We start from the raw sequence: 24,258 nt of genomic DNA on the forward strand, positions 1-24,258 counted from the left end.
AAATGTAAACAAAAACGTATTGTGGGCGTTTGTGTTTGCGCGCGTGTTGATTTAATAGCTGTTTCAACTTAGTGCTTGAATGGATTTCTGAATACGAATGATACACGGATGGATATGGTGGATTTTGTACTTTCTAACATTTTTCTTCGTCTTTGAATCCGACAGGATTTAAGTTCCCCGCAGTTGTCAAGTCATTGCCGCCACCTTGTGTTTAAGATGTAACATTACAATTACAGATACACAAAGCTACATTTTGCGTTTAGATGGTAATTTTAAGAGATACGGTCGTTATATCATGATTAAAAAGCCTGCATGTACATAACATAAATATGATTTGAGGAAAAATGGGGGGAAATTGTAAAAAAGGAAAAAAAAGTTAACAGTTTACGTGAATAGGGTCATAGAGTTAAAAATATATAGACTATCGTTTATACAATCACCGTTTATACAATACAATTTGAACAGTTTTAGAAGTCACAAGTTTCTGGAACAAAAATGGAATGTTAAAAGCTGCAGTTACGAGAATAACGTCTAATTACGAGGGTTAAAAAAATCATTACCATGTGCCTAAAATACATTAACATAACTGATTTTTTCTGTTAATACATCCATAATAACAAGGACAATGCTTGTAAATAAACAGATTCTGAATGCATTTATTAAAGTACAGTAATTCACATTGTGCATAAAATATATCTTGAAACATGCATCTATCGTTCCAAGAATAACAATTTTAAACACAATAAAAATTGTTCACATCTTTGGTCAAACGCCGCAATTGCATCGGAGAGATTAGTTTGACGAGCGGGCAATTTATTTGCGCCCATTTTAATGCACGGAACTATAAATATGACGTGAAAGTAGTAAAGTACAAGTGCATAAACAATAAAAGGACGTGTCAAATATCACATTACATCTTGTTAGACGTATTCACCGTTAGAAACACAACCGGTTGCACAGCCTGTTTGTCATGTTCTACCATACCCCCCCCCCCCCCCCCCCCGTCATAAAACGTCACCGTAAATTGGAATGAATAAAAGAACATTTCTGACAATTAAAAGGCTAATTCTGGTATTCCTAAACACAAACGTTTATTCTTGAAAACATCGGAAACGGACTTCCTGGAATCTGTATTATGATTTATACTGCCCCCTAATGGCCAAGGGGCGCAAACCAGCAGCACGCGGTCAATGAGCAGTGAAGCGCGAAACCATAATACATAAACTGAGGGAATATCCAGAGCCACTTTCAAACCACAGCAGAAACACCCACACCCTCCCACTGGTGCCACACTCTTGCAATCACATCAAAGCCAAAAGGTAAGCAGAGCTGCAACGAGTATTGTTGGATGTACAGATTAGCTTTTGCTTCTGATAAGTGGCACATACTCGATTGCATCTTTAGGACACCTTGGACTGTTTAAATGTCTCTTTTTTTTTAAAACAAAAACAAAAAAATACCAGAATTCCCTTTTAAGTCAGGGTTTCCCAAACATGTTCATCTCAAGACACCAAATTATATACCATGGGTAGACCTATATAGCATGTAAACTAATTTTTTTTTTTTAAAAAAAACTCAAATTTATATACAAATATGATCAATAAAATTTGGTTCCCGAGCCTCAGTTTGGGCAACTCTGCTTTGAGTCAACGTCAATAATTAATAAATGTTGCTGAAAATGGGTTACATTGAGTGTAAAAAGGAGTATCGTAATAACTGTACACTTTGCTATTTACATCATATTACACATAAATACAAGAGTGATGATAATAGTATAAATAAAGTTATATAAAAATATGCTTGGCAAGGCCATTGGAGGAGTTAAGCCTCCTGTTAAGGTGTGGGTCAAACTGACCCATTTGAAAATCTAGAGAGAGAAAAAATCTACTGGATGTGGTGGTATTTTTTCCCTTTTATTTCTAATAGAATTTGTGTTGATACACATAACGTGTGCTGATGATTAAATACAGCGGGTCATATTGACCCATGAACGTTAATTAAAGAAATGAAAATGCAAAGCAAACCCCAAAACGGTTGAATTTATTCTGCTGGCCTTGTTTTGTTTTGTTTTCAATTAGAATTTGTATTGTATCCCTATGTTTTTGTGTGTGATTAAATGTAAACACTAGTCGTCCAATAACTGAAAAATGGAAATAAAGTACGGCAATCTAAATTATCTCTTTTTTTTAACATAAACCACAGTTACATAAAGATTATTATTATTTTATGATTAAAATGCACAGTAGGTCCTTTTATCCACACAAACATGATTTGTCAAAAAGAAAAAAACGAGGGTCCCCCCAACTGGTCAAACATATATATTTACATATATTATGTAATAATGTCAAGAGCATAAGCAGTCTTGTTTTTTCGTTTGTTTTTTTAAAAATATATATCCTTGCGAGTAGAAATCTTTTTTTAGTGATTATAACGGAAACGGAATGGGGAATTAATAAGCTTCGGCTTCATCCCCTCAGCCCTTTTTCTTTTCGGGTATTGTCCGAAAGGAAAACAAACAAACAATAAAATGAAAGGAAAATTTAAAAACCAATGCTTTCACCCCAACTTTTTATACATAATTGAAATATAAAAAATGACAGGTCAGTACATACTGTACAACAGGAAGTCCTTCATTCCACTCACCTGCTGTTCACTTTCCATCCACTAGACGGCTCTATTTCCCAACAAATGAACGCAAACGTCATAGACGTGTGGTTGCTCTATTACGTTAAGTTTCATGTCTTTTTGGCGTTCTGTTGTTGTTGTTGCGTTTTCTGCTTGCGTAGGTGCTCGTCAATGTCTTTGTGGAAAAAGAGCATGCCCAGTTGTCCGTGCGACGCCTCGTTCATTGCCTTGGACTGCATACACATGCGGTACTGCTCGGGAGCCAGTTCGTCGGCGCAGTGCTTCTCGTGCCACAGGTGGAAGAGGCCGCGTGATGGCGCTCGCACCACCAGGAGGTTGCTGTGCAGGTACTTGCGGTACAGGTGCACGTCCTCGCCGCCCCAGCCCTTGATGTCGATGTCGAAACCTCCTGCAGGTAAGACGAGAACACGTATGTATCTTTCCCAATCGCCTGACTATTGTGTAATATGTTAATTGATGTTGATGTGACGCTATTGACAATTTCAAACATCCGGGCATTTCTGATACTTCCGCAATGCGTCTGATACTTCCGCAATGCAACGGCTTGCTTTACATTACACGGCGTAAACACGCGTATTGTATTGCTTTTACTTGTGACTAGCGTACAAACGGAACAGATTGTTATAGTAGTCAAACCACATTGCATCACATTTTGAAGAAAACATCACAAATCAAATTACAATGATCCCAAATTCTAATGTTTTTCAGTGAGTTGACTGCCATTTTATAATGTGACGTAAACTCTAAATTGTCAATTAAATATGTTAACGTGTAATGCAGTAGTGTTCAAACTATGGTCCGGGGGCATATACTAAAATGAAATCTGCTACTAAATAATTGGTTTACGCAAAGACACAATTAACAATTAAACAAATGACATTTCTCTTCAAAACACCGTGGTGAATAAAGATAATTTTTACAAGCAAAAATAGTTTACTCCACTTTCTGCTCTGTGTCAATGTCCAAATTGTGAACATATCGTATGAATGATTCCCAAGTAACTGCTTGAAAAATGGTCTGGTTAGGACAGATTTCTCCTGTTTTGGTTCTGAATATTGTGATGAGATTCAGCTGCTGTGCAGTGCAGGGTCTGATATTTTCTGGTTGGTTACAGGGTCTCAACCACCCTGAAATCTTGTAAAATCCTAAACTATTTGCCTTATAGAAAGCTGTTCGGGTAGCAGCTAAAATAAAACAACAAAAAACCTTGAATATATAAAAAATGTTAAGATTTTTGGTGGTGTGCTTGATAAAGTTAAGTAAAAAAAAAAAAAAAAATCAAAGTGGCCCTTCCATCCTTCAATTTTTTTTGTATGTGGCACTCGGACAACAAAAAAGTATGGACACCCCTGGTGTAATGTAACTGAACAGATGTTTATTATGTTAGCATAGCATTAGCGTAAAATCTGCACCATTGCCATGAAGTCAGATTTACTAGAGATGCTGGATGTTCCAAATGGAACAGTTGCCTGTGGAACCTTTCATCATTACCTATGTTGATGAAATCCGAGCGGTACTGGCAGGTCATGCCAAATCCAAAATCTCTCCAGAAGCCCGTGTCTTTCTTCATCACCTGAGAAGACAGGAAGTAAAGCTAAAAAGCCCACAGGGGAGTTACTTTCAAGGCCTCCTTGCTGCACTATAGATTAGCACAACTCAAACGTATTCCCCCGCGGCTAAAAGAAGAGTTTTTTTTTGTTGTTTTTTTGCTTTATGGGTATGTTTTACCAGCTGTTGCTCCACTGGCGGGATGTGCTCGGGGCCACTGTAGATCAGTTTGGGATTGTACTGGCTGAATAACACGGGATAGAAGACTTTTTTACCTGGAATGAGAGAAAGGTATTATGCTCGCTGGTATTTTCGTGGCCTTAGATACACGTGAAGGTAGAATTTACCGGACTGAGCGTTGAGTCGGCAAGATCCGAGAAAGTCGGCGGTGAAGTAGATGTCCACGTCGCAGAAGAAGAGCAGCACGTTGCCGCCCTTCCATGCCCTCGCCCCGACGTCCAGACCCCGACCTCGGGAGAACTCCTCGTCCAGCTGCAGGAGAGTGTAGTTTTTGAAGTTGGCCTCCCTGCAGAGTGATAGGAAGCGAGTGGGCGGTTTTGAGAGGCTTTGAGAAAAACTCCAGCCTTTATGGAACTGCCAGTATGGAGGAAACAGTTTGACTGGGCTATGCCGTTGGACAGATTGGTAAAGTCATTCGAACGTATTGGTAATGTAGCCCAAATGCTAAAAACGTAGCATAGTTAGTACGCTGTGGCATTAGAGGGAATTTTTAAAAATGTTTTTAGCATTTAGCCTACGGTTTACCGATACGTTCAAACGACATAGTCCAATGAAAACTGTTTGCTCCACATTGGCAGTTCCACACTTCCGTAAAGGTACGAGTGGAAATCGCAAAATCGTGATGTAGCTTTCGTTGTTGCGAGATAGCCGCATTAGCTACGTAACTAGCATGACGTCAAAGCAGCAGAAATGCCTCAAAACTAAAACCGATAGTGAACTTATTTTCCATTCATGAATTCATTTATTCAACTTTTCTCCCTGTGGAACCAATCCTCAGAGGCTCTTTCTGTAGCACTCTTAGATGTCACAAGATGGCGCCAAAGCTTTTGTTCATCGGAGAGTAGTATTAGGTATAAAGGAAGAAGTCACCGTTTTCTAATAGCCTTCTTAGGAGAAGGAGGAGCTAAGTTTAGCCTGGGATTTTAGCGCACGTTATGTCGACATACAATACATAGCAGCATCCTTAACAATATCATAATTTCAGCCTACACAAGCCTCCACTTTGAACCTGAGAAAACCCAGACAAAAAACTGTAAACAAATAATTCATTTAAGCAATGTTTGTTGTGGCTGATTTTGCCTTACATTGTTATTGTGTATAAACAACTATTTTAATTAAAGTGACATTTTTGGGCAACATCTGAATTTGTACATTCCTAATATTATATTTTTGTTGATTTGCCATTTTTTTAAATTTGCTCACTAATTACTCTGTACTTGAGTAGTGTATACATTGACTACTTCCTCAAGTTACAGTACTTACTCGAGTCACATTATTCTAAAGTAAGTACCGTTTTAGGGACATGTTTGCGCGTCGTCACCGGGTCACCATCAAAAAGGGTTCCCACAGCTGAGCTTCAGCAGACGGCGCCGTTCTTTGGGAATCTCAAACCAGGCGACGACGGCGAAATCGCAGGAGAATGCGTAAACAGCTGCCACAGCTGTGATGTAGCCCCGAGGCCAAATAATTGATGCGGTGAGTGACTAATGCTGAGCTCATACGGGCTTTACATGAGAGAAAGAGGAGAGAGAGAGAGAAATGGACCCCCCACCTTTGTCGGGTGTCTGGTGAACCGGTGGAAAAACGTGTTCAAGGAACTGCACTGCTAATGGCCATTAAAAGACAAAATGCAACGTTGTCTTCTGAGTCCGGAATTTAGTGGCCTGACAAATCATACAGCCTCCTGTGGATGTTTTTTTCTTTAGTCCATCGGAACCCTTCAATCCTTCACTCTGACCCAAAGCGTAATTTGAGACCAAACCCTTGTTTGAAACCCTAACACAGACGTAAACCCTAACTTGAAACCTTATTTTTGAAAGCCTAACCCAGGTTCAAAACCCTGTCCCTTATTTAAAACCCTAGGCCAGTCTTGAAAGTCTAATTTGGAACCTTACTTTGAAACCCTAAACCTGGTTTGAAACTCTCACTAAAGTTGAAAACATAATTGGAAATCTTAACCCTAGCTTAGAAATCCTGCTTTGAAATCCGAACCCAAAAAAGAACCCCCAATTTAAAACCTTAAAAGCCTGTCTTGAAACCGTGCACCATATTGGGAACCCTACCTTGACAGTAACCTGGTCTTAAACCCCAAGATTGAAATCTTACGTTGAAACCCTAACCCGGTCTTGAAACCAAACCCTAACCCAGATAAAAATAAAAATAAAAAGCAAGCACACAAAAAAAAAACCTTGACTTGAAATCCTAACTTGGTTTTGAAACCTTAATCTCAACCCCAACACTAATTCAAACCCCACCTTAGTTTGAAACCCTAAGGTGATATCCTACTTGGAAACCCTACCCCTGGTCTAAAACTCTATTTTGAAACCTGACCCTTGTTTGAAAAACTAAACCGAGTCTTGAAACCATAACCCAAACCAAACTCTAATTTAAAACCCTGCTAACAGTGTTAAACCCTAAACCCAAATCCAGGCTTGAACCCTAAAATACCTTGAAACCTTACTTACAAACCCTAATCCTGATCTGAAACGAGAAGTTAAAACCTTAATTTGAAACCCAAATGCAGCCTTGAAACCCCTACTTCTTATTTGAATCTCAAATTTAAAACCCATTTTCTGTATTGAAACCCCACATTAAATCCCCAACCCCCCCCCCCCCCAAAAAAAAAAAAAAACTGTATGCAAAACCTTGTCCGATCTTGACACCTTAATTTGAAACCCTACTTTTAAACATCAACCCTTGTTTGAGACCTTAAACCCAGGCTTAAAACCCCAATTCTGGCTTGAAATCCTACTAACCTAACCCTAGTTTAACATATCTTAAGCCTGACAGTGACGATTTTCAAATGGAAACCGCGACACAATTTTGAGCAGCGACGAAAGCCGCATCACTGCAGGCGGCTTTGTTTTGTGTTGTGTTGTGGGGAACGTGTGCGTGTGTGTGTCCTGGCATGTGCGCACTTGCAGCTGGCCAGAGCACTTATCAGTCATGGCGCATACTTGGGATGGCAGAGAAGCTGTCACCTGCAGAAGAACCCTTTCATTGTCCCTAACAAAAGCGGAAATTCAAATTTGTGTGACTGACGGGCCCAAGCTGCGAGTCAAAGGAGCTTGTTATTAATTTTGGGAGCTTTATATTGTGATCCCTTTGCTTCTTCTCAAGTCTTTGGAGAGTCAGCCAAGCCAAACCAACTTGGAATATGGATTAGCAATCTGATTGGCCATCATACATCTTTAAAGCTAACACTACGAGCTAAGCTAGACAGAATACAAAATGCTTACAAATCATTTCCGGACCTGATTCAATCAAACAAACTACATTTGTTTTATATCTAATAGATTAACTGATTAAATCATATTTTTCTGGTTGAATCATCAGTACAAGCCGGGAAAAAGCCTTTTGAGGGATTCACGGGAAGTTATAATAATAATAATAATAATAAAAAAAACAAGACTAAAGGAAGAGCCAGGGATAGAAATGTTAAGGTTTCAAAAAACGTTTCTTGTATGCTACTTTATTTAAATCCAATATGTGCCGCCTGCATCTTCGCTTACTTCGCTGCCTTTCTTCATCTCGCCTTACAAGGCTCTACTCATCATAAATCCCTTCCTCCGCATGTCTCTGGAATATCGCTAGTTGCTTTCATTTCCATCTTCTCCCCCAGCAGGGAGACACCAGACGCTTCGTAGCGGCGGACTCGAGGCCAAACATGAAACAAATGAGTGGTCCACTTGAATCGCCATAGCAACCAAAGTCCCTGAATTCAGATAGCATGAACTAGCTCAGCGCCAGCTAGCTAGCTAGCTACAGGGGCTCGATAGATAGAAACACTTGATTTCCTGACTCACCTGGACGTGTTCTCTAGGACGTGGCGCACCTCGCTCACCTGCTCCTTCCCGAAATAGACCACCGTGAGGTGGACGCGGCCGTCCTGGCGCACACACACTTCCCTGCGCAGACACGCATACACAAACGTTCTCATTAAGAAAGCAACACACAGTGCTACCCCTCATAGAATATGTGGTGAGAAATTGTTTTCATAACTTGAAACCTCAATAACAAAACCCCAATTTAAAACTTTAAAATCTAAGCCCTGACTTGAAACCCTAATTTGAAAATCATATCTCTGGTAAAATACTCCTTTGAAACCATCATTTGTAACACTGTCTTGAAATTTCAATTTTCGAACCCTACTTTCAACCCTTAAAGGGCTGGAAATCCAAATAAGAAACAACTTGAAATAGCTTGAATCCTTAACTCATACACTGCCATAAATTCATAAAAATAAAAAAAGATTATTAAAAAATGAGGGGTGACAGGCGATTAAAATTTTAAATCGTTATTTATCGCATGACTAGAAATAGTTCAAATGAATTTTTGACGTTTATAACCGTCAATGGCAGTGAATGAATAAAAAAAAAATAATAATTAACTCATTCACTGCCATTGACGGCTATAAACGTCCTAAATTCATTTTAACTATTTCTATTAATTTAACTTTTTTTCCACTTTTGTTAACAAGAGTATGAAAACCTAGAATTTTTTTTTGTACATTTAGAACAGATATAAAATTTGTCATTAATTGTGAGTTAACTAGTGAAGTCATGCGATTAATTACGATTTAACATTTTAATCACCTGACACCCTTAATTTTTTATAATATTTTCTTTTTTACAAAAGAAATAAAAATAATTATAATAATTGTTTCCAATTTTTAATAATCTTTTTTTTTAAAAGAAAAATAATTAGGGGCGTCAGGCGATTACCATTTTTAATTGTAACTAATCGCATGACTTCAATTGTTAACTCACGATTAATCACAAGTTTTAGATCTGTTCTAATACAGAAAAAATTCTAAGTTTTCATACTCTTGTTAACAAAAGTGGGAAAAATGTTAAACTAATAGAAATCGTTCAAATTAATTTTTGACGTTTATAGCCGTCAATGGCAGTGAATGAGTTAAAAATTCGGGGCATCGGACGAAATCCTAATTTGAAATCCTTAGCATGTCTTGAAACCCTCACATAAAAACCTAACCACGGCTGAAAACCTCACTTGAACCTTGAGTTGACTCGACTTGAGGCCAAACATGAAGCATATGAGTGGTCCACTTACATCGCCATAACAACAAAAATCTCTAAATTCAGATCGAATGAACTAGCTCAGAGCTAGCTAGCTAGCTAGCTACAGTGGCTAGATAAATAGAGCGCTGAATTTGTAACTCACCTGGACGTGTTCTCTAGAACATGGCGCATCTCGCTCACCTGCTCCTCAATTTAAAACTGACATGAAACCCTAATTGAAATTCTCAATCATTCTTGTTGAAAATCTCATTCTGAGAACTGTAGCCCTTGTCTAAAAACCTTAATTTGTAACACTAACTGGCATGAAATCAAAATTTCTAACACTAACTTGCAACAAACTCAGTTTAAATTCTCTCATGAATCTAACACAAGTAAATTACATATATTTACAAATATTTAATATTTCACAGTTTAATGGGTGGTAAAAATAGCTTCTTATACTTCTTGTCACCAAAACTGTATGTTGAAGCACCAGAATGTCGGGACACTCAACTGAACATTTTCTTTCTGCATGAGGTTTTAATAGTAACGTTAAATGTATCACTGCTGCAAATTGAAAAAAAAAGAAGCAATTTTATATAATAGGATGCTATTCAACTGTCCTCTTAAACATGGCAGTGCAAATAAGCGCTGACAAATGAAATGAAAAATGCCATGAATGATACGTTTGTTCAGGCCGCGACAGATGCTGTTTTGTTTTTTGACGGCAAATTGATTTTCATCGGCATCTGCAGAGGAAATTCGTGGGTGGGGAAAAAAATCTGCAATTTTTTTTATACTAATGTTTGAATTCATAGCTTATCTTTTCCTGCACTTATTTGCTTACATGAGCACACACACGCGCGCGCGTTCAATATGAATGAGGCTGAAGTGTTGGCTCAGCTCCTCTCAAGTAAGTAAATGCCGCGCCGCGCCGCTGTACATCAACTTTTGTGCCCCCCCGGAGGGCATTTGAACAGGCGGAAACAGTGCAACGGAGCAGGATTTACTAGGGGGGGAAAAAAGTAGTGATAAGCAACCGCACAGGTTGGACATAAATCACACACTTTACAGTGTAAAGCAATAATATAATTAAAACAACATTTTGATGCCAAAAAAATGGCTCTCCTTTCCCACAAGAGAGGGCATTAGAGCCGTTAAGCGTTGGACTTGTTAGCCTGGAGATGCTCATTAGCTAATTAATCTATCCTTACTGTTGTCCCCTATCATTCAATCTGTCCCAGTTTTATTTATGCCGGGATTTTCTACCTAGCAGCAATAAAATAAACAAACCCTTCCGTTGAGTTTACTCACTTATAATCTCCCTGTGGATTTAATCCCCGTTTCAGATGGCAAACACTACGAATATGAAAAAGGCACTCACCTGAAGTTTTGCATGAACTGCTTGAACTTGTCGGTTCGCCGGGACAGCGGCACCACGATGTTGATGACCACGTCGGCCGTGTCCACCCGCTCGCTCCTCACCTTCATCAGCGGTCCGAAGGGCCGGAAGAGGACCAGGCGGCGGAATTCCGGACTGGATTCCCCGCGGAAGGTCAGCTCATACACTGTCCCTTTGTCCTTCTCTGTGCGCGTGATGCCTGTGCGCCGGGAAAGCAAACACACAATCTTGGGACAGGGCCTTAATACAGGTTGTTTTGTTGTTAATTCTTATTATTTCAGTGGAAAGATGGCTGTGGGTGGAGATTAGTTTTTCGGAGTCGCAACCGTAGTCTAATACTGGCTGTGCAAAAATCCCTTTTAAAGAAACACAAAAATCTATTACAGTGAATTAGGGTCAGATCAATTAATTATCTGGCATCCCCGCCCCATTATTATTTTAACATAACCACATTTAAAAAAATTTTAAACATTAACTAATTCACTGCCATTGACGCTATAAACGTCAAAAAATCATTTGAACTATTAGTTTAACATTTTTTTTCCACCTATTAACAAGAGTATGAAAATGTACATTTAGAACAGATATAAAATTTGTGATTAATCGTGAGTTAACTAGTGAAGTCATGCGATTAATTACCATTAAAAAAATAAATAATCGCCTGACGAGATGATTATTAAAAATTAGGGGTGTCAGGCTATTAAATTTTTTTACTCATAATTAATCGCATGACTTCAATAGTTAACTCACGATTAATCACAAATTTTATATCTGTTCTAAATGTACAATAAAAAAAAATCTAAGTTTTCATACTCTTGTTAACAAAAGTAGAAAAAAAAATGTTAAACTAATAGAAATAGTTCAAATGATTTTTTTTTTTACGTCTATAACTGTCAATGGCAGTGAATGAGTTAATAACCTCATCAATTCATTCTGTTCACTGACATGTTTTCAGTTGATCAATGTCAACGTGAACAAAACACCCACACATCGTTAGGCTATTTTGGTCACCCATGCTAAAATATGTGACGTCGGCTTGTTTTTACACAACTCTTCAATTACCGGGCTTGCAAATTGAATCTGAGGTCAACACTGGGGGGGAGGGGGGGGTAACGCACCAAGCGGGAGCTGAGACCACTGAGGAAGTAAAAGAGCCATGAAAGACGCTAATGAACCGGAACGCGCTCTTCAAAGAGAAGAAGATGCAGTGTGATAACCACCCAAAACTGGCGGGCTTCCTGCGATGGGAGGCTTGATTTCGCCGCAGGGATGCTGCGATAAGCTTTGATTTTTGCAAATACGTTGACCAATTTAAAGTACGCACATCCTCCCCCATGTTTTTTTTTCTGCCCCCACTCTGTCTTTTTTGCACTGCCTGTAAATATGCATTTTGTTTCAAGTGACTCTTATGTATAAATGGCACCAACTTGGAACATGAGGATAAGATCAACGGGAATTTTCCGCCTTCGGAGGTTGTGTCACAAGCTGTAAGAGTCTCTGGGTAATCGTGTGCCTCAACATCAGAAAAGGGCTAAAATTTAGCACCAGCTACATACTTTGTCTTAAAACAATTTTTAAAAAAACGAATAAGCCCCTTGGGTTACCCGTTTTCTAACCTGAATATTTGCCCATATAAACGCGATCGGGGTACCTCTTTTTAAACAAAATCTGGGTTTGTGTTCTCTATTCAAAATGAATTTCTCATAAATGAACCCAATGTTTGGGTAGTTTTGTGGGTTATTCATTTCACCAAACTTTTTGGTTTGTCGAATAATGCAATTGAACTGGGTCAAAAATGAACAGACCCAACTTTTTGAAGTATTTAGCCCCAAATGTTGAGTCTAATTAAATGAATAACCCACAAATCCACCCAATTTTGGGTTGTTTTGTGGGTTACTCATTTGACTCAACTGTTTGGGTTAGTTGAATAATCGAACTGAATTGGGTCAAAAATGAATCGACCCAGCTTTGAGGTATTTTTTTTATTTTTTATTTTAAAATTATTTATTTATTTAACCCCATAAAATGGTTCAAATTAAATTAATAACCCACAAACCAACCCAATTTTTGGGTTATTTTGTGGGTTATTCATTTGACACAACTTTTTGGGTTAGTTGAATAACCCAATTGACTTAGGTCTTAAAAAATGAAAAAAATTAAATATATATATATATAGGAGAGCAATGATGATGACATGTCAAATCTGTAAAATTACCGAATGAACAATACTGAGCTCTCCAGAGAAGGAAGAAAGAAAAAGAAAAGGTCTTAAAAAATGAATCAACCCAACTTTTTGAGGTATTTCACCCCAAATGTTGGGTCAAATTAAATCAATAACCCACAAATTAACCCAAATTCCAGGTGGTTTTGTGAGCTATTCATTTGACCCAACTGTTTGGGTTAGTCAAATAACCCAATTGAATTGGGTCAAAAATGAACCAACCCAACTTTATGAGGCATTTAGCCGCAAGTGCTGGGTCCAATTAAATTAACCAACCCAATTTTTGGGTTGTTTTGTGGGTTATTCATTCAACCATGGGTTGGATTGTGGGTTATTCATTTGACCCATTGTTTTTGGGTTAATTGAATAACCCAAAAGGTTTTGACCCAATTGTTTTTAGTGTGATGTTGAGATGCTTTCAACGCATTTGTGGACTTCTCTTGCACTCGTACGCAATGGTTAAGGCTCCTGATAGTATCTCCGGTTGCATAAAATTGGCAGGCCAACTCGCCCACCCTTGATCCAGCATTAGTGCCATGTATACAGAAGAGTGCAAATGCCCGATTTTATAGGCAGTATAAAGGGAACTGGTGATCTTCCAAAGATAGACAAGACTTGAGATGCTCCCACTGTGAATGAGGAACAGCTGTGTCCATTTCCTGTGGTTGTGGTCAAAGCAGGACAACTCAGTAGGATATCCTGATAAACAACACATACACTCGTTCCTGACTTGTGGTCATACACAACAACATGTTTCGTTTTTTGGTGTTCGGTAGGTTTCGTTCAGACATTAGTGCCCATTTCCGTTTCCTCAATATCCCTCCCAAGCAAGTTCCGCTGCGTGTTCTCACCTTCTATAAAGTCCGACGGCGAGTAGACTTTGCTACTTTTGCCGTCCAGCTGGGCCGGCGGCGTGTTGAGGCTGTGCAGGGCAAACTCCAGCACCTGGCCCAGCTCGTCCCGCTTGTCCTTCCTCACGGGTTTCTCCTCGGGGTGGCGCGTCAGGCCCATCTCCAGCTGGTAGACCCTCTGCAGGGTGAAACTCTCAAAGGGCACCACCGCATACTCGCTGGGCAGCCTGGCCCCGCCCGTCACCTCAGCTTTGGACAGCTGGCTCCTCAGGAAGTCCTGGAGGTCAGCCTGCTGGCTTTTCGCTCCCGGGTCGTCCCCAAGATCGCCCGCCTGCGATCCGTGGGCCTCCACCGAGCCCCCGGCGGCGGCGGCTCGTTTCAAGCTGTCCTGCACGCCTTTGAGCTGCTGGCTGCGCTCCTGCAAAGCCTCTTTGAGCTGAGCAATCTGCTTCTTCAAGGAGGAGATGTGCAGGCGGTGTTGCTCCTCGCGCTCTTGCAATAGCGCCTGGTAGGGGTGGACCGCCGGTGGTACCCCGCTTTGGGCAGCTCGCCCGGTTCCAGCCGCCGCACCTGCCCCCACCTCAGGCCTCGTACCGCCCGGGCTGAGCTGATTGGCGCCGGCGTGCGGCAAGGCGCGACTCAGCGGCGGCTCGTCCGAGTGCAGCGGGCTGCAGGTCATCACGTAGAGGAGTGACAAGGAGCAACACAGGAGGACCAGCACGCCGCCCACGCGGGAAACCCAGGCGAGGAGCCCGCGCCGCAACATGTCTGCGTCTTGCATTCAAAATCAGTCGCCTCTTGATTCAAACGTGTCCGCCCACGTTATGGAAAGATCACGTAACCTCACACACAACGATAAGAGTCCATACGCGATGAAGTTCCATGGCCGCGCCACTTATCAGTGTGAGGTCACTCCGTGGCACCGCCGCTTGACTTTCGGCTCCGGTCCTTGGCAAAGTCAATAAACGAGGCTGGGACGCTTGTGAGAAAGCACTTTTTCCCACTCTGTGATTCCACTTAGCCGCATGGTCCGCTAGAAGACCCAGACGCCGCTACGTCATCCATCACAGTAGATGACTCACGTGCGCTGCCCTTTTTCCTGCACGGAGATGATTCAGCAAACGTCTGGAGATCCCAGGCATTGCAAATCCGCCACCGTCAATGGCTCTTCTCTTGATGCTGTGAGAGTGGAGAAAACCAGACGGTCAATCAAGATAAGAGTGGAAGCTTGATTCTCAAATGTCTCAAAAATTTGGAGGAGGTTGGAAAAAAAAACAGAAAGCCTGAAATGTTGCACAAATCTCTGGATCTGGATCAAATCGCCCAAGACGTCAGCACATCAAGAAGGATTCAGGCTTCATTTACTCTACATGGTGATGCAATTTCAACACTTTTTCAAGTGTCACAATTGTGATGTGCATCATGGCAGCATGAATAGGAAAAAAAAAAAAAGCATGAAATTTGATATCTTCAGATTGCAGTAAGGCCTCTTCCAATGTGGATAAAAAGGAGTGTAAATGCAAGGATGGGATAAATCCAGTCAATGGCAGTTATTTTTATTTTATTTTATATATATATATATATATATATATATATATATATATATATATATATATATATATATAAGGAATTATATATATATAAGGAATTATATATATATATATATATATATATAAGGAATTATATATATATATATATATACTGTATAAGGAATTATATATATATATATTTTTTATATATATATATATATTATATATATATATATATATATATAAGGAATTATATATATATATATATTATATATATATATATATAAGGAATTATATATATATACTGTATATATTTTATATATATATATATATATATATATATTTTTTTTTTTCTTTACATTATTTCCTTCCTCCATAGACCAAAAAGTATAGATTTTTGAGAAAAAAAAAATTCATTGCCAAATTGTGACTTGCGAGGTTTTGGCCCGACGCTTGCACTAAGCAAAATAATACTCTCTTTCTTAGTCCATTTTTATTGGGCGGTACTGTCTCAAGCAATTCAGTGATGGTTAACCCCTCCCCATGTTCTGCTGGGCCAATGGCGAGGGCGGCTTTCGATGACTGATGACTTTCGATTTGGCAACCGTAATCTACCGTCGAAAATGACGCCGGCGGCAGATTTGTGCAAGTGACATCATCTGATTTGATTTGATTTTGGTATTTGAGTACACCACACAAAATAACCGTTTCAAATTCTTTCATGTCAAATAAGGGAGGGCGCCCCCGGGGGCCACACTGACTCGTTGGCTAAAAGAAAGCATTGTAGCAGCTAGCAACCAAACCAAAGCATTCCCACAAGTGCTCCGGCTACTGGCGGAGAAAAAAATGCTGTCACATGAGTGAGAAAAGCAAATGGGTCAGTTACACAAAGTACACTCATCTCATCCTTTTGAGACACAAAGGCTCTTTTCATCAGACCCCAATTGGAATATTCACCCATACTTCTAAAAGGCAGCATTTGAATGATTTAATATATCAGATGGATACTATGAAAAAATGACAAAGTGTATTTTCGAGCAGTGGTGGCTGGATACTTGGCACCAACTAATAGATGAATGAGACACAACATGAAAGAACATTTTGCCTACTTTGGTGCTACACTAAATACAATTGTAATTTTGATGAATAATAAATACATAAGGAAAACAGTTCTTTAAAAATACTTGTATTCATACTGAAGCTATACCTGAATCATAACCCAGTGACAGCTCTTCAGTTTATTTAAAAAAAAAAAATGCCCCAAAAGCAGGAAGGCAAATAATGTGGAATCATCATGTGATCACAAACCAATATAGCCATGAATTAATGATAGATGAATACGTTAAGTGAGAATATATGTTTTGGAGGTTTGCGTTGGGGAAGCGGGAGTGGGTGATGGACAGCTTGTTTGAGTTACTGTACATATCTTTAAATGTATCTCTGTGTATCGCACTCGGTCTCGACACACAGTCGCCTCTTTGACAGTTGCCGCCCTGTGAAAGGATTAGTCTATGGTGCGAGTGAATACCGGACTGTGCTCCGGGCGAGGCGCCGCCGCCGCCGCCGCCGTCGGACCTCCGCTGACAACATGGGAGGAGGTTTGAGGAATGAGGAAGGGGAGGGCTGAACGAAGGGGGGGGAAATTGTCACCTAGTACCTTTTTATAAATTGCAAGTTTTGTATATAATAGAGTTGTGATCCAATTGTCATGTGACTTTTATCCATTATCATGGTCAAATTCCATGTGTGTCTATAAGTCAACGTGATTGAAAGTTATTATTCAAATTAATGCAAATGAGCATGTTCTCACTGTTAATGAACAGTATTTATTTTTAAATTTAGTCTTGTTTTTTTTTGTTTGTTTTTAACATTATGACAGAAAGGAATCTCAACATGGATGGTACGTACCCTGGCGCAGTGGTTCTCAATTCTTTTACACCAAGTTGAATAAAAATTGTATATAAATATAGTTTTTACGGACACAGTTCTTGAAAATAAAATGACTGTATTGTACTAAAAAATGAAAAGAAACTGAATTCTTAGTGATTCTTTCATGAACCACTAGAGGGAGCCCACGTACACTTAATGGGATGTGTACCACATTTTAAAAATCGCTTTTTCTACCATACAAATCGTTTAAAGGAGTGGTATTTTTTTTTTTGTTTTTAATAGCTGTTATACAAATAGTTGGGTCCCTTCAGAAATGTATAATCAACAGTAGATTCTTTCAAAACAACAAAAAGCTCACCCCTATTTATGACTATGAAATAAAATTAAGAATTTTTCTGGATACACAATGTGAAAAAAAAACAAACACAGGCAACGTTTCTAGATCTATTTGCCAACTTCTCACAAACCATGTTGTGAGTGCACAAGTACACAAAAAGTAAACGTGTTCCAAATAAAAATGTGACTTGTATCTCCGTGGCGGACAAACAAGCATAAATTGAACGCATCCTGGTGGGATGCTATAAATCCACATGTAAACACAGTTTGCTTGTTTACGAGCAGGCAAACTAGCCATTTTCCGCGCACTGTGACAAAATAGCGCATTAAAGCGTCTCCCCCGTCATCTTTCATTCTCTGTGGCCAATAAATTGAGATGACTCTGAGCTCGTCAGACACTGCTGCATCTCATTTAAACCTTCCAAAATCACTTCCACCGTACTGCTGCTTACGTTTAATGTGGCTCTTCTTTATGCTGGATCAGTCTACAGCCTTGTTGGATCGGCGCTTTAATAGTGGAATCCAGAATTTAACGCACAAATAATTACACACATTTGCATATTTTGCTATCACACAGTGTTTTTTATCCATCTCAAGGGGGCGGCCATTTTGTCACTTACTGTCAGTTGAAAATGACATCATAGTTGCCCAGAGCTCAGGCGATGAACGGCCAATCACGGCTCACCTGTTCATAGAGTTTGGTCATGTGACGTGCACAAGCTGAGCCGCGATTCGTCGTTACCTTAGCCCTGAGCAACTGTGATGTCATTTTCAGTTGTCAGAGAGTGACAAAATGGCCGTCGCCCAAGATGGATAATGGATTTTACTTCTTTATTGGGCTGAAATTTAATTACGATTATAATTTAATATATGATTATTTTTAAGGTATTTTTCTAATGTTTTTTTTTAACAAACATTAGCAATTAATTAGTCTTTATTACAACAACATCTCATATTTGTAGATTAACTCATTCATTTCTATTGACGGCTGTAGACGTAAAAAAATTCATTTGAACTATTTCTATTAGTTTCACATTTTTTCCACTTTTGTTTGTTAAGAAATTTTTTTTGTAAGTTTAGAACAGATATAAAATTTGTGATTAATCGCAAGTTAACTAGTGAAGTCATGTGATTAATTACAATTAAAAAATTTAATCGCTTGATGCCCCTAATTTAAAAAAAAAAAAGATTATTAAAAATTAGGGGCGTCAGATGATAATCTTTTTTTTAATTGTAATTAATCGCATGACTTCAATAGTTAACTCACAATTAAACACAAATTTTATATCTGTTCTAAATGTACAATAAAACTAAATCTAGGTTTTCATACTCTTGTTAACAAAAGTGGGAAAACATGTGAAACTAAAAGAAATATTTTTAAATGAATTTTTGACGTCTATAGCCGCCAATGGCAGTGAATGAGTTAATATGATACAGCATTGATGTTTATGAGTACAGTTCAATATTTAGGTCAACCTCCATTTTGTTTTGATTAAAGCACACTTTCCCATAGCAAATAATAAGGAAAGAAATATTCTTATCATGTTCTGGCCCCCCTGAGGTCATAAAACAGAAATTACTTCACGCACTAGCATCTGTGTATTGTTTACCTTTGAGAGGCGGGGCCTGTGGGGTATCATGTGACTTTGGTGAATTTGCATGTAAGAGCTCTGGCCGTCAGCGGCTTCTGCGTGAGTGTGCTCAATGTGTTTGCTCATCATGACAATTAAGGATTTTTGTGAAAATGAGACGTGCAGCGTCACTTTACGACTCATTTGATCAGATCTTTGATTATTTGTATATAAACTTGTATTACATTAAGGAATGTCAAAAAACGAGGAGACAAGCGCGACATCATCCCTCCCTCCTTCCTTCCTTCTTTCCTTAGGGAAGTATTACTCTTAGCGAAGTTGTGAGGAGAGGATGAAGAGCAAGAAAGGTGTCGTTATTAGGTGATGAAGATGATGATGATGATTGAGGGGAAGACAGGAAGTAGGGAAAGGCGCTCTTTGATGTGCGCTGTCCCCTCAGGTGCTGCACCCTCCCCGCTCATTAGGGGGCCCGCTATAGCCCGGAACCTTCCTGTCGACGTGCCATCTGGATGGGAGGCACCTTAACACACACACACACGCGCGCACACACACACACACACACACACACACACTAAAATGCTCTTAAGATACACACGAAACGCTAACTTGCACAAATGGACACAAATACAAAAACATGTAGACAAACACTCATAAACACCAAAAAACAAAAATACACACAAGCATACTGTTAACATTTTACTATTTCATTTTATATTTTACCTCTTTTGAATTTAGTTATAGTTGTGAAGATGTAGATATAACTATGTTAACTCAATATAGCTTGATGAGTAATGATTTTGTCCTCTTTGTTATCTGTTCTCTTTTCCCAGAAATGAGAAAGTTATAAGTTTATTTTATTTATCTAAGAAGTCTTAGTTTCTGTTCGTTAGAAATCCGGTTTTTGAAAAGTTCAAGGACGAGCTAGCATACTGGGAGGGGAAAGGCGTTTTCCTGGGAAACATTGTTTTTTTTCTAATAAAAGTCCCGTGTCTGAGAAAGAGGACACACATTTGGACAGAAACCTGGCTTGGTGAAATTCCTTTGTGTCATCAGAAACTTTCTGATTAAAAAAGCTTGCAAGGACCCTCTTCACGAGATCTCAACTCTGATTTATTTGAACACGCAAAAGATTACAAAAACAGGTAATCTAACAATACACAAGCACAACAATGGACAGACACACAAAAAGGCATAACACGTACATGCACAAATGCACACAGAAACCCACGCAAACATGTAAACACACATTTGTGGCAAACACTCACAAACTCACACTCAATCACATATCCACACAGACGCACACAAATACACGTGCACAAACTCAGTCGCACACAAACGCGTAAATACATACACAAACACAGTAATTTGCACAAATGCAGAAAAACACACATGCATACACAAACATGTACAAGCAAACACACATACAAAGAAATAATATGCACAATCACATAAATATAATCAAATGTGCACAAACACACACACAGGTTTGTTTTACTATCTTTGTGGTGCCGTCTCATTCACATAATGCATTTACTAGCCCCTCCCCCTAACCCCAACCATCAAAAATGATTGGCTACCCCTATTCCTTACCCTAACCGCAACCATAACCCAATTCAAACCTAAACTCTAAAACCAAGTCTTGACCCTCAAAAACAAAGGTCTAAACTTGTGGGGCCCAGCAAAATGGCCCCACATGGACAAGTGGGCCCCACAACTCTGTGAAAGTGTTGGCCCCTACTATGTAACGAAAACAAGACCACACATTCACTCAAAATCACAAACTAGCAGCCACACGCACCCCCCACCGACAAAAACATACACAAACACACATACAGAAACGTAAAAATGCAACAACAAAAAACATACACAAAAATGTACAAGCAAACATACACAAACATATAAAACACACAATCGCGCACATGAACCAAAACACACACTGAATATGCACAATCACACAGATGTAAACAAACATGCACAAACACACAAAGCGAACTATCCACCCAAAGCCAAATATCCACACAGTACGCTGTGGGACGGCAAGTGTTGTGCCACCCAAAGATGAGAGTCAGACAAGCGCACACAACACAATCTTTCATGTGTGTGAGCGGGGTCCGCCACTTCCTCAAAGAGAGTTGCGTGATTTCGCAGCTCCATTGCACCAGATGAAACGTGAACGGCCCCCTCTGGGCGGGAAATGGGCCGTTGCGGCAGCGGTAGGTAGATGTTGCAGATAAGACGGCGGGAGGAGATTGTCCGAGTGATGATTGAACTCATTCACTGCCATAAATTCATTAAAAAAAAAAAAGATTATTAAAAATTAGGGGCAATAGCCGATTAAATGTTTTTAACTCATTCACTGCCATTGACGGCTATAGACGTCAAAAATTCATTTGAGCTATTTCTATTAGTTAAACATTTTTTTTCACTTTTGTTAGCAAAGAGTATGAAAACCTAGAAAAAAATGATTGTACATTTACAACAGATATAAAATTTGTGATTAATCGTGACTATTGAAGTCATGCGATTAATTACAATTACAAATTTTAAAGGCCTGACGCCCCAAATTTTTAATAATCTTAAATCTCTTAAAAAAAAAAAAAAATTAAAAAATGTCTAGGTTTTCATACTCTTCTTAACAAAAGTGGACAAAAAATTTAAACTAATAGAAATAGTTCAAATGATTTTTTTTTTTTACATCTATAGCCGTCAATGGCAGTGAATGAGTTAATGAGAGTCCATACATGCGACCTATCAAAAAAAAATCCATCCATTGATGAATCACTACGTCGTTTCCCATTATCTGTTAGCATTAAGCTAATGGAGTTAAAGGCAAACTTAATGTGGTTCTTTTAACCGCGACGTGTCTTTGTTTGTGTTTAGATTGACAGTAAACTTCAACTGGGAATTAAAGATCGAAGCCTCTTTTTTGAACTGTTTACCATCTACTAAAGTGCGGCTTGTTATGAAATATGTTTTGATTTTTTTATTAGAAACAGATGACCAGTAAAAGGGTAAATCTAATTTGGTGCAAGTTAGTCAGCTAGTTGCGCCTTGAGAGCCAGGGCTGCATGGATCGTTTTTTTGCATGCGTTTTAATTACATAATTAAAGCATGAGCAGAAAATTTCAAACTGATCCAAATGAAGATTGCTTTGACCTTGACTGATGTTTGCGCTCTATTGATTTGGAAACTAATGGAGGCTAATTTTAATGATGGCGCACCTCGAAGCTTTCTCACAGCCACTTTTGTGATGGTCCCGGCCATCTTGTGAACGTTGCCAAGCGTGGGCCAACGTGACAATCAGCTCTCAGCAGGGGTTCAATACTTCCCCATTTTTGTCGGGCCGGTAAACTGCCACAAGATTGTTGCTGCCAGGCTGACAAACGAGGCCTGTTTCTTTAAACTCAGAAACGATTGCAAGATTGCATGATAATGGAAGTATATAGAGACCGTAAATCTATAACTTTTTTTTTTTTTAAATATAGTTTTCCCGCTTCCACACATTAAGCACACGTTATAAGCTCATTGCAAACATTAAAAAAAAATAATAATAATTGCAAGCCTAAAATGCAAAGAAAGTACTGTATGCATTATAGTGCCTGTGTATATGCATGTGCCTTTAAGAGGCGGGGCCTAGTGGGTGGGATGAGCTATGTCTGCGTGTGAGTGGCTGCAGCTAACAAATATATTTTTTTATTGATTATTATATACCAAATATCTCATCAATTAATTAATTCAATATTCAAAAAAATATATATATTTTTTACATTATTAAACAATGTCAAGTGTAGGTATTTATTGTCCAATTGATGTCGCCATCCTCACATTCCACACCGTGACTTTTAACGTGTGTGGCTTTAAAAGGCAAGGCACGGTGAGTGACGTGGGCGCCAATGAGAATTCTGCTGAAAGTTTAAAAAACAAAGATAGCTACAGCTGATATTTTATTCACCCCGTGAGGGCAATTCAATTGGCACAAAAGCAGAATTTACATATAAATCATTGCATTAATAATTGGGTACAAACAACAAATAGCGGCACTCAAACAAGAAATATAAGGATTTACTCCCCCCCTCCCTGCCCCAACAAATAGGTTACACTGTAATACGATCTGTTAAGCGTGAAAGTGCACAAACATGGATCTCAAATGGGGCAATTTCGTCATGCGGGAGCGCATATGTGTCATCGTGCATCATGTCATTTGTCGCACTTAATCAGTGGTGCGTTTAGCCTTTGTTTGCCTCTTGCCGAAAGTCAAGCGAGCCCCCAAGCAGCCTCCAATCCCATAAGCTCCACTTTCCAAAAATGAGAACAGCCGGCTTCAAATATGTATCGCTTGCTTGTTAGTGAGTGAATGCGCTAAGCAGGATTAGAACCATTTTCCCTGATAAAAATGCCTCACAGTGCTGCAGGGCATGCATTATTATTGTTATAATTATTATTATTATCATCTCTGTTTGGCCTTATTTTCCAAATTTCTATTAAAATTAAAAATAAAACATCCTAAGCACACACACCATTAAACCATTGTGTATAAAAGTTATTACGGTATTAAAAGTATCACACTTTTTTTTTTTTGTCAACTATGACAAAATACATCACTTGATTCCTGATGACCACAAAATGCAAGCACACTATAAACATAAACATTCAGCCGGACATCTTACCTGTCGCCCCGGTGATTGGTCCACTCCAGTCCGGGAGGAGGTGGCGTCTCATCGGGTGCAGCGGTCCAGTTGTGCCGCCACTCCGCCGGTCCTGAGCCGACACTAGCTGCCGGCAGCAGAGCGGGTGTGAACGAGCGTTGTTTGACACCGCCTCGCCCAATCAAGTCAGGCAAACACCGGAACAACGCGTTTGTCTCCTTCAAAGTAAGACTACCAACGTGACAGCATTGTGATATCGCGTTAAAATATCCATTTCGTCCATTAGTGAGGAGCAAGCTTTTAGGTGGCTAACCAAAACGCCTGAATGATTTATTT

General features: G+C 39.3%; 2 protein-coding genes across 2 annotated transcripts in view; one reads left to right on the forward strand and one right to left on the reverse strand.

The window, feature by feature from the left end:
- Window positions 1-2,551: 2,551 nt before the first annotated feature.
- Window positions 2,552-24,093, reverse strand: csgalnact1a (chondroitin sulfate N-acetylgalactosaminyltransferase 1a). Its single transcript, XM_077586347.1, has 8 exons — window positions 23,944-24,093; window positions 13,930-15,108; window positions 10,840-11,056; window positions 8,241-8,342; window positions 4,542-4,720; window positions 4,375-4,469; window positions 4,138-4,219; window positions 2,552-3,034 (listed from the first exon to the last, which is right to left on the reverse strand). Exons 2-8 carry the CDS (start codon window positions 14,708-14,710, stop codon window positions 2,736-2,738), a joined length of 1,755 nt encoding a protein of 584 aa, XP_077442473.1. The 5' UTR covers window positions 14,711-15,108; window positions 23,944-24,093; the 3' UTR covers window positions 2,552-2,735.
- amacr (alpha-methylacyl-CoA racemase) overlaps window positions 2,895-24,258 on the forward strand; it is a 64,939-nt gene continuing 43,575 nt past the window's right edge. The window contains exons 1-3 of the mRNA XM_077586349.1: window positions 2,895-3,040; window positions 5,734-5,910; window positions 10,805-11,010. The gene's annotated coding sequence lies outside the window, so the exon portion shown is untranslated. The remainder of the gene's footprint in view (window positions 3,041-5,733; window positions 5,911-10,804; window positions 11,011-24,258) is intronic.

The sequence above is a fragment of the Vanacampus margaritifer genome, chromosome 14 (assembly GCF_051991255.1).
Source record: "Vanacampus margaritifer isolate UIUO_Vmar chromosome 14, RoL_Vmar_1.0, whole genome shotgun sequence".
Classification (NCBI taxonomy): domain Eukaryota; kingdom Metazoa; phylum Chordata; class Actinopteri; order Syngnathiformes; family Syngnathidae; genus Vanacampus; species Vanacampus margaritifer.

Excerpts from the sequence above, each read along its gene's own strand:
- csgalnact1a (XM_077586347.1), bottom strand. The coding sequence starts at position 14,710 with ATGCAAGACGCAGACATGTTGCGGCGCGGGCTCCTCGCCTGGGTTTCC. Across the intron at positions 8,343-10,839 it reads CAGTTCATGCAAAACTTCAG|GGAAGTGTGTGTGCGCCAGG; the intron begins GTGAGTGCCTTT and ends GTGTCTGCGCAG. Across the intron at positions 4,721-8,240 it reads GTCCTAGAGAACACGTCCAG|GGAGGCCAACTTCAAAAACT; the intron begins GTGAGTCAGGAA and ends ATCACTCTGCAG.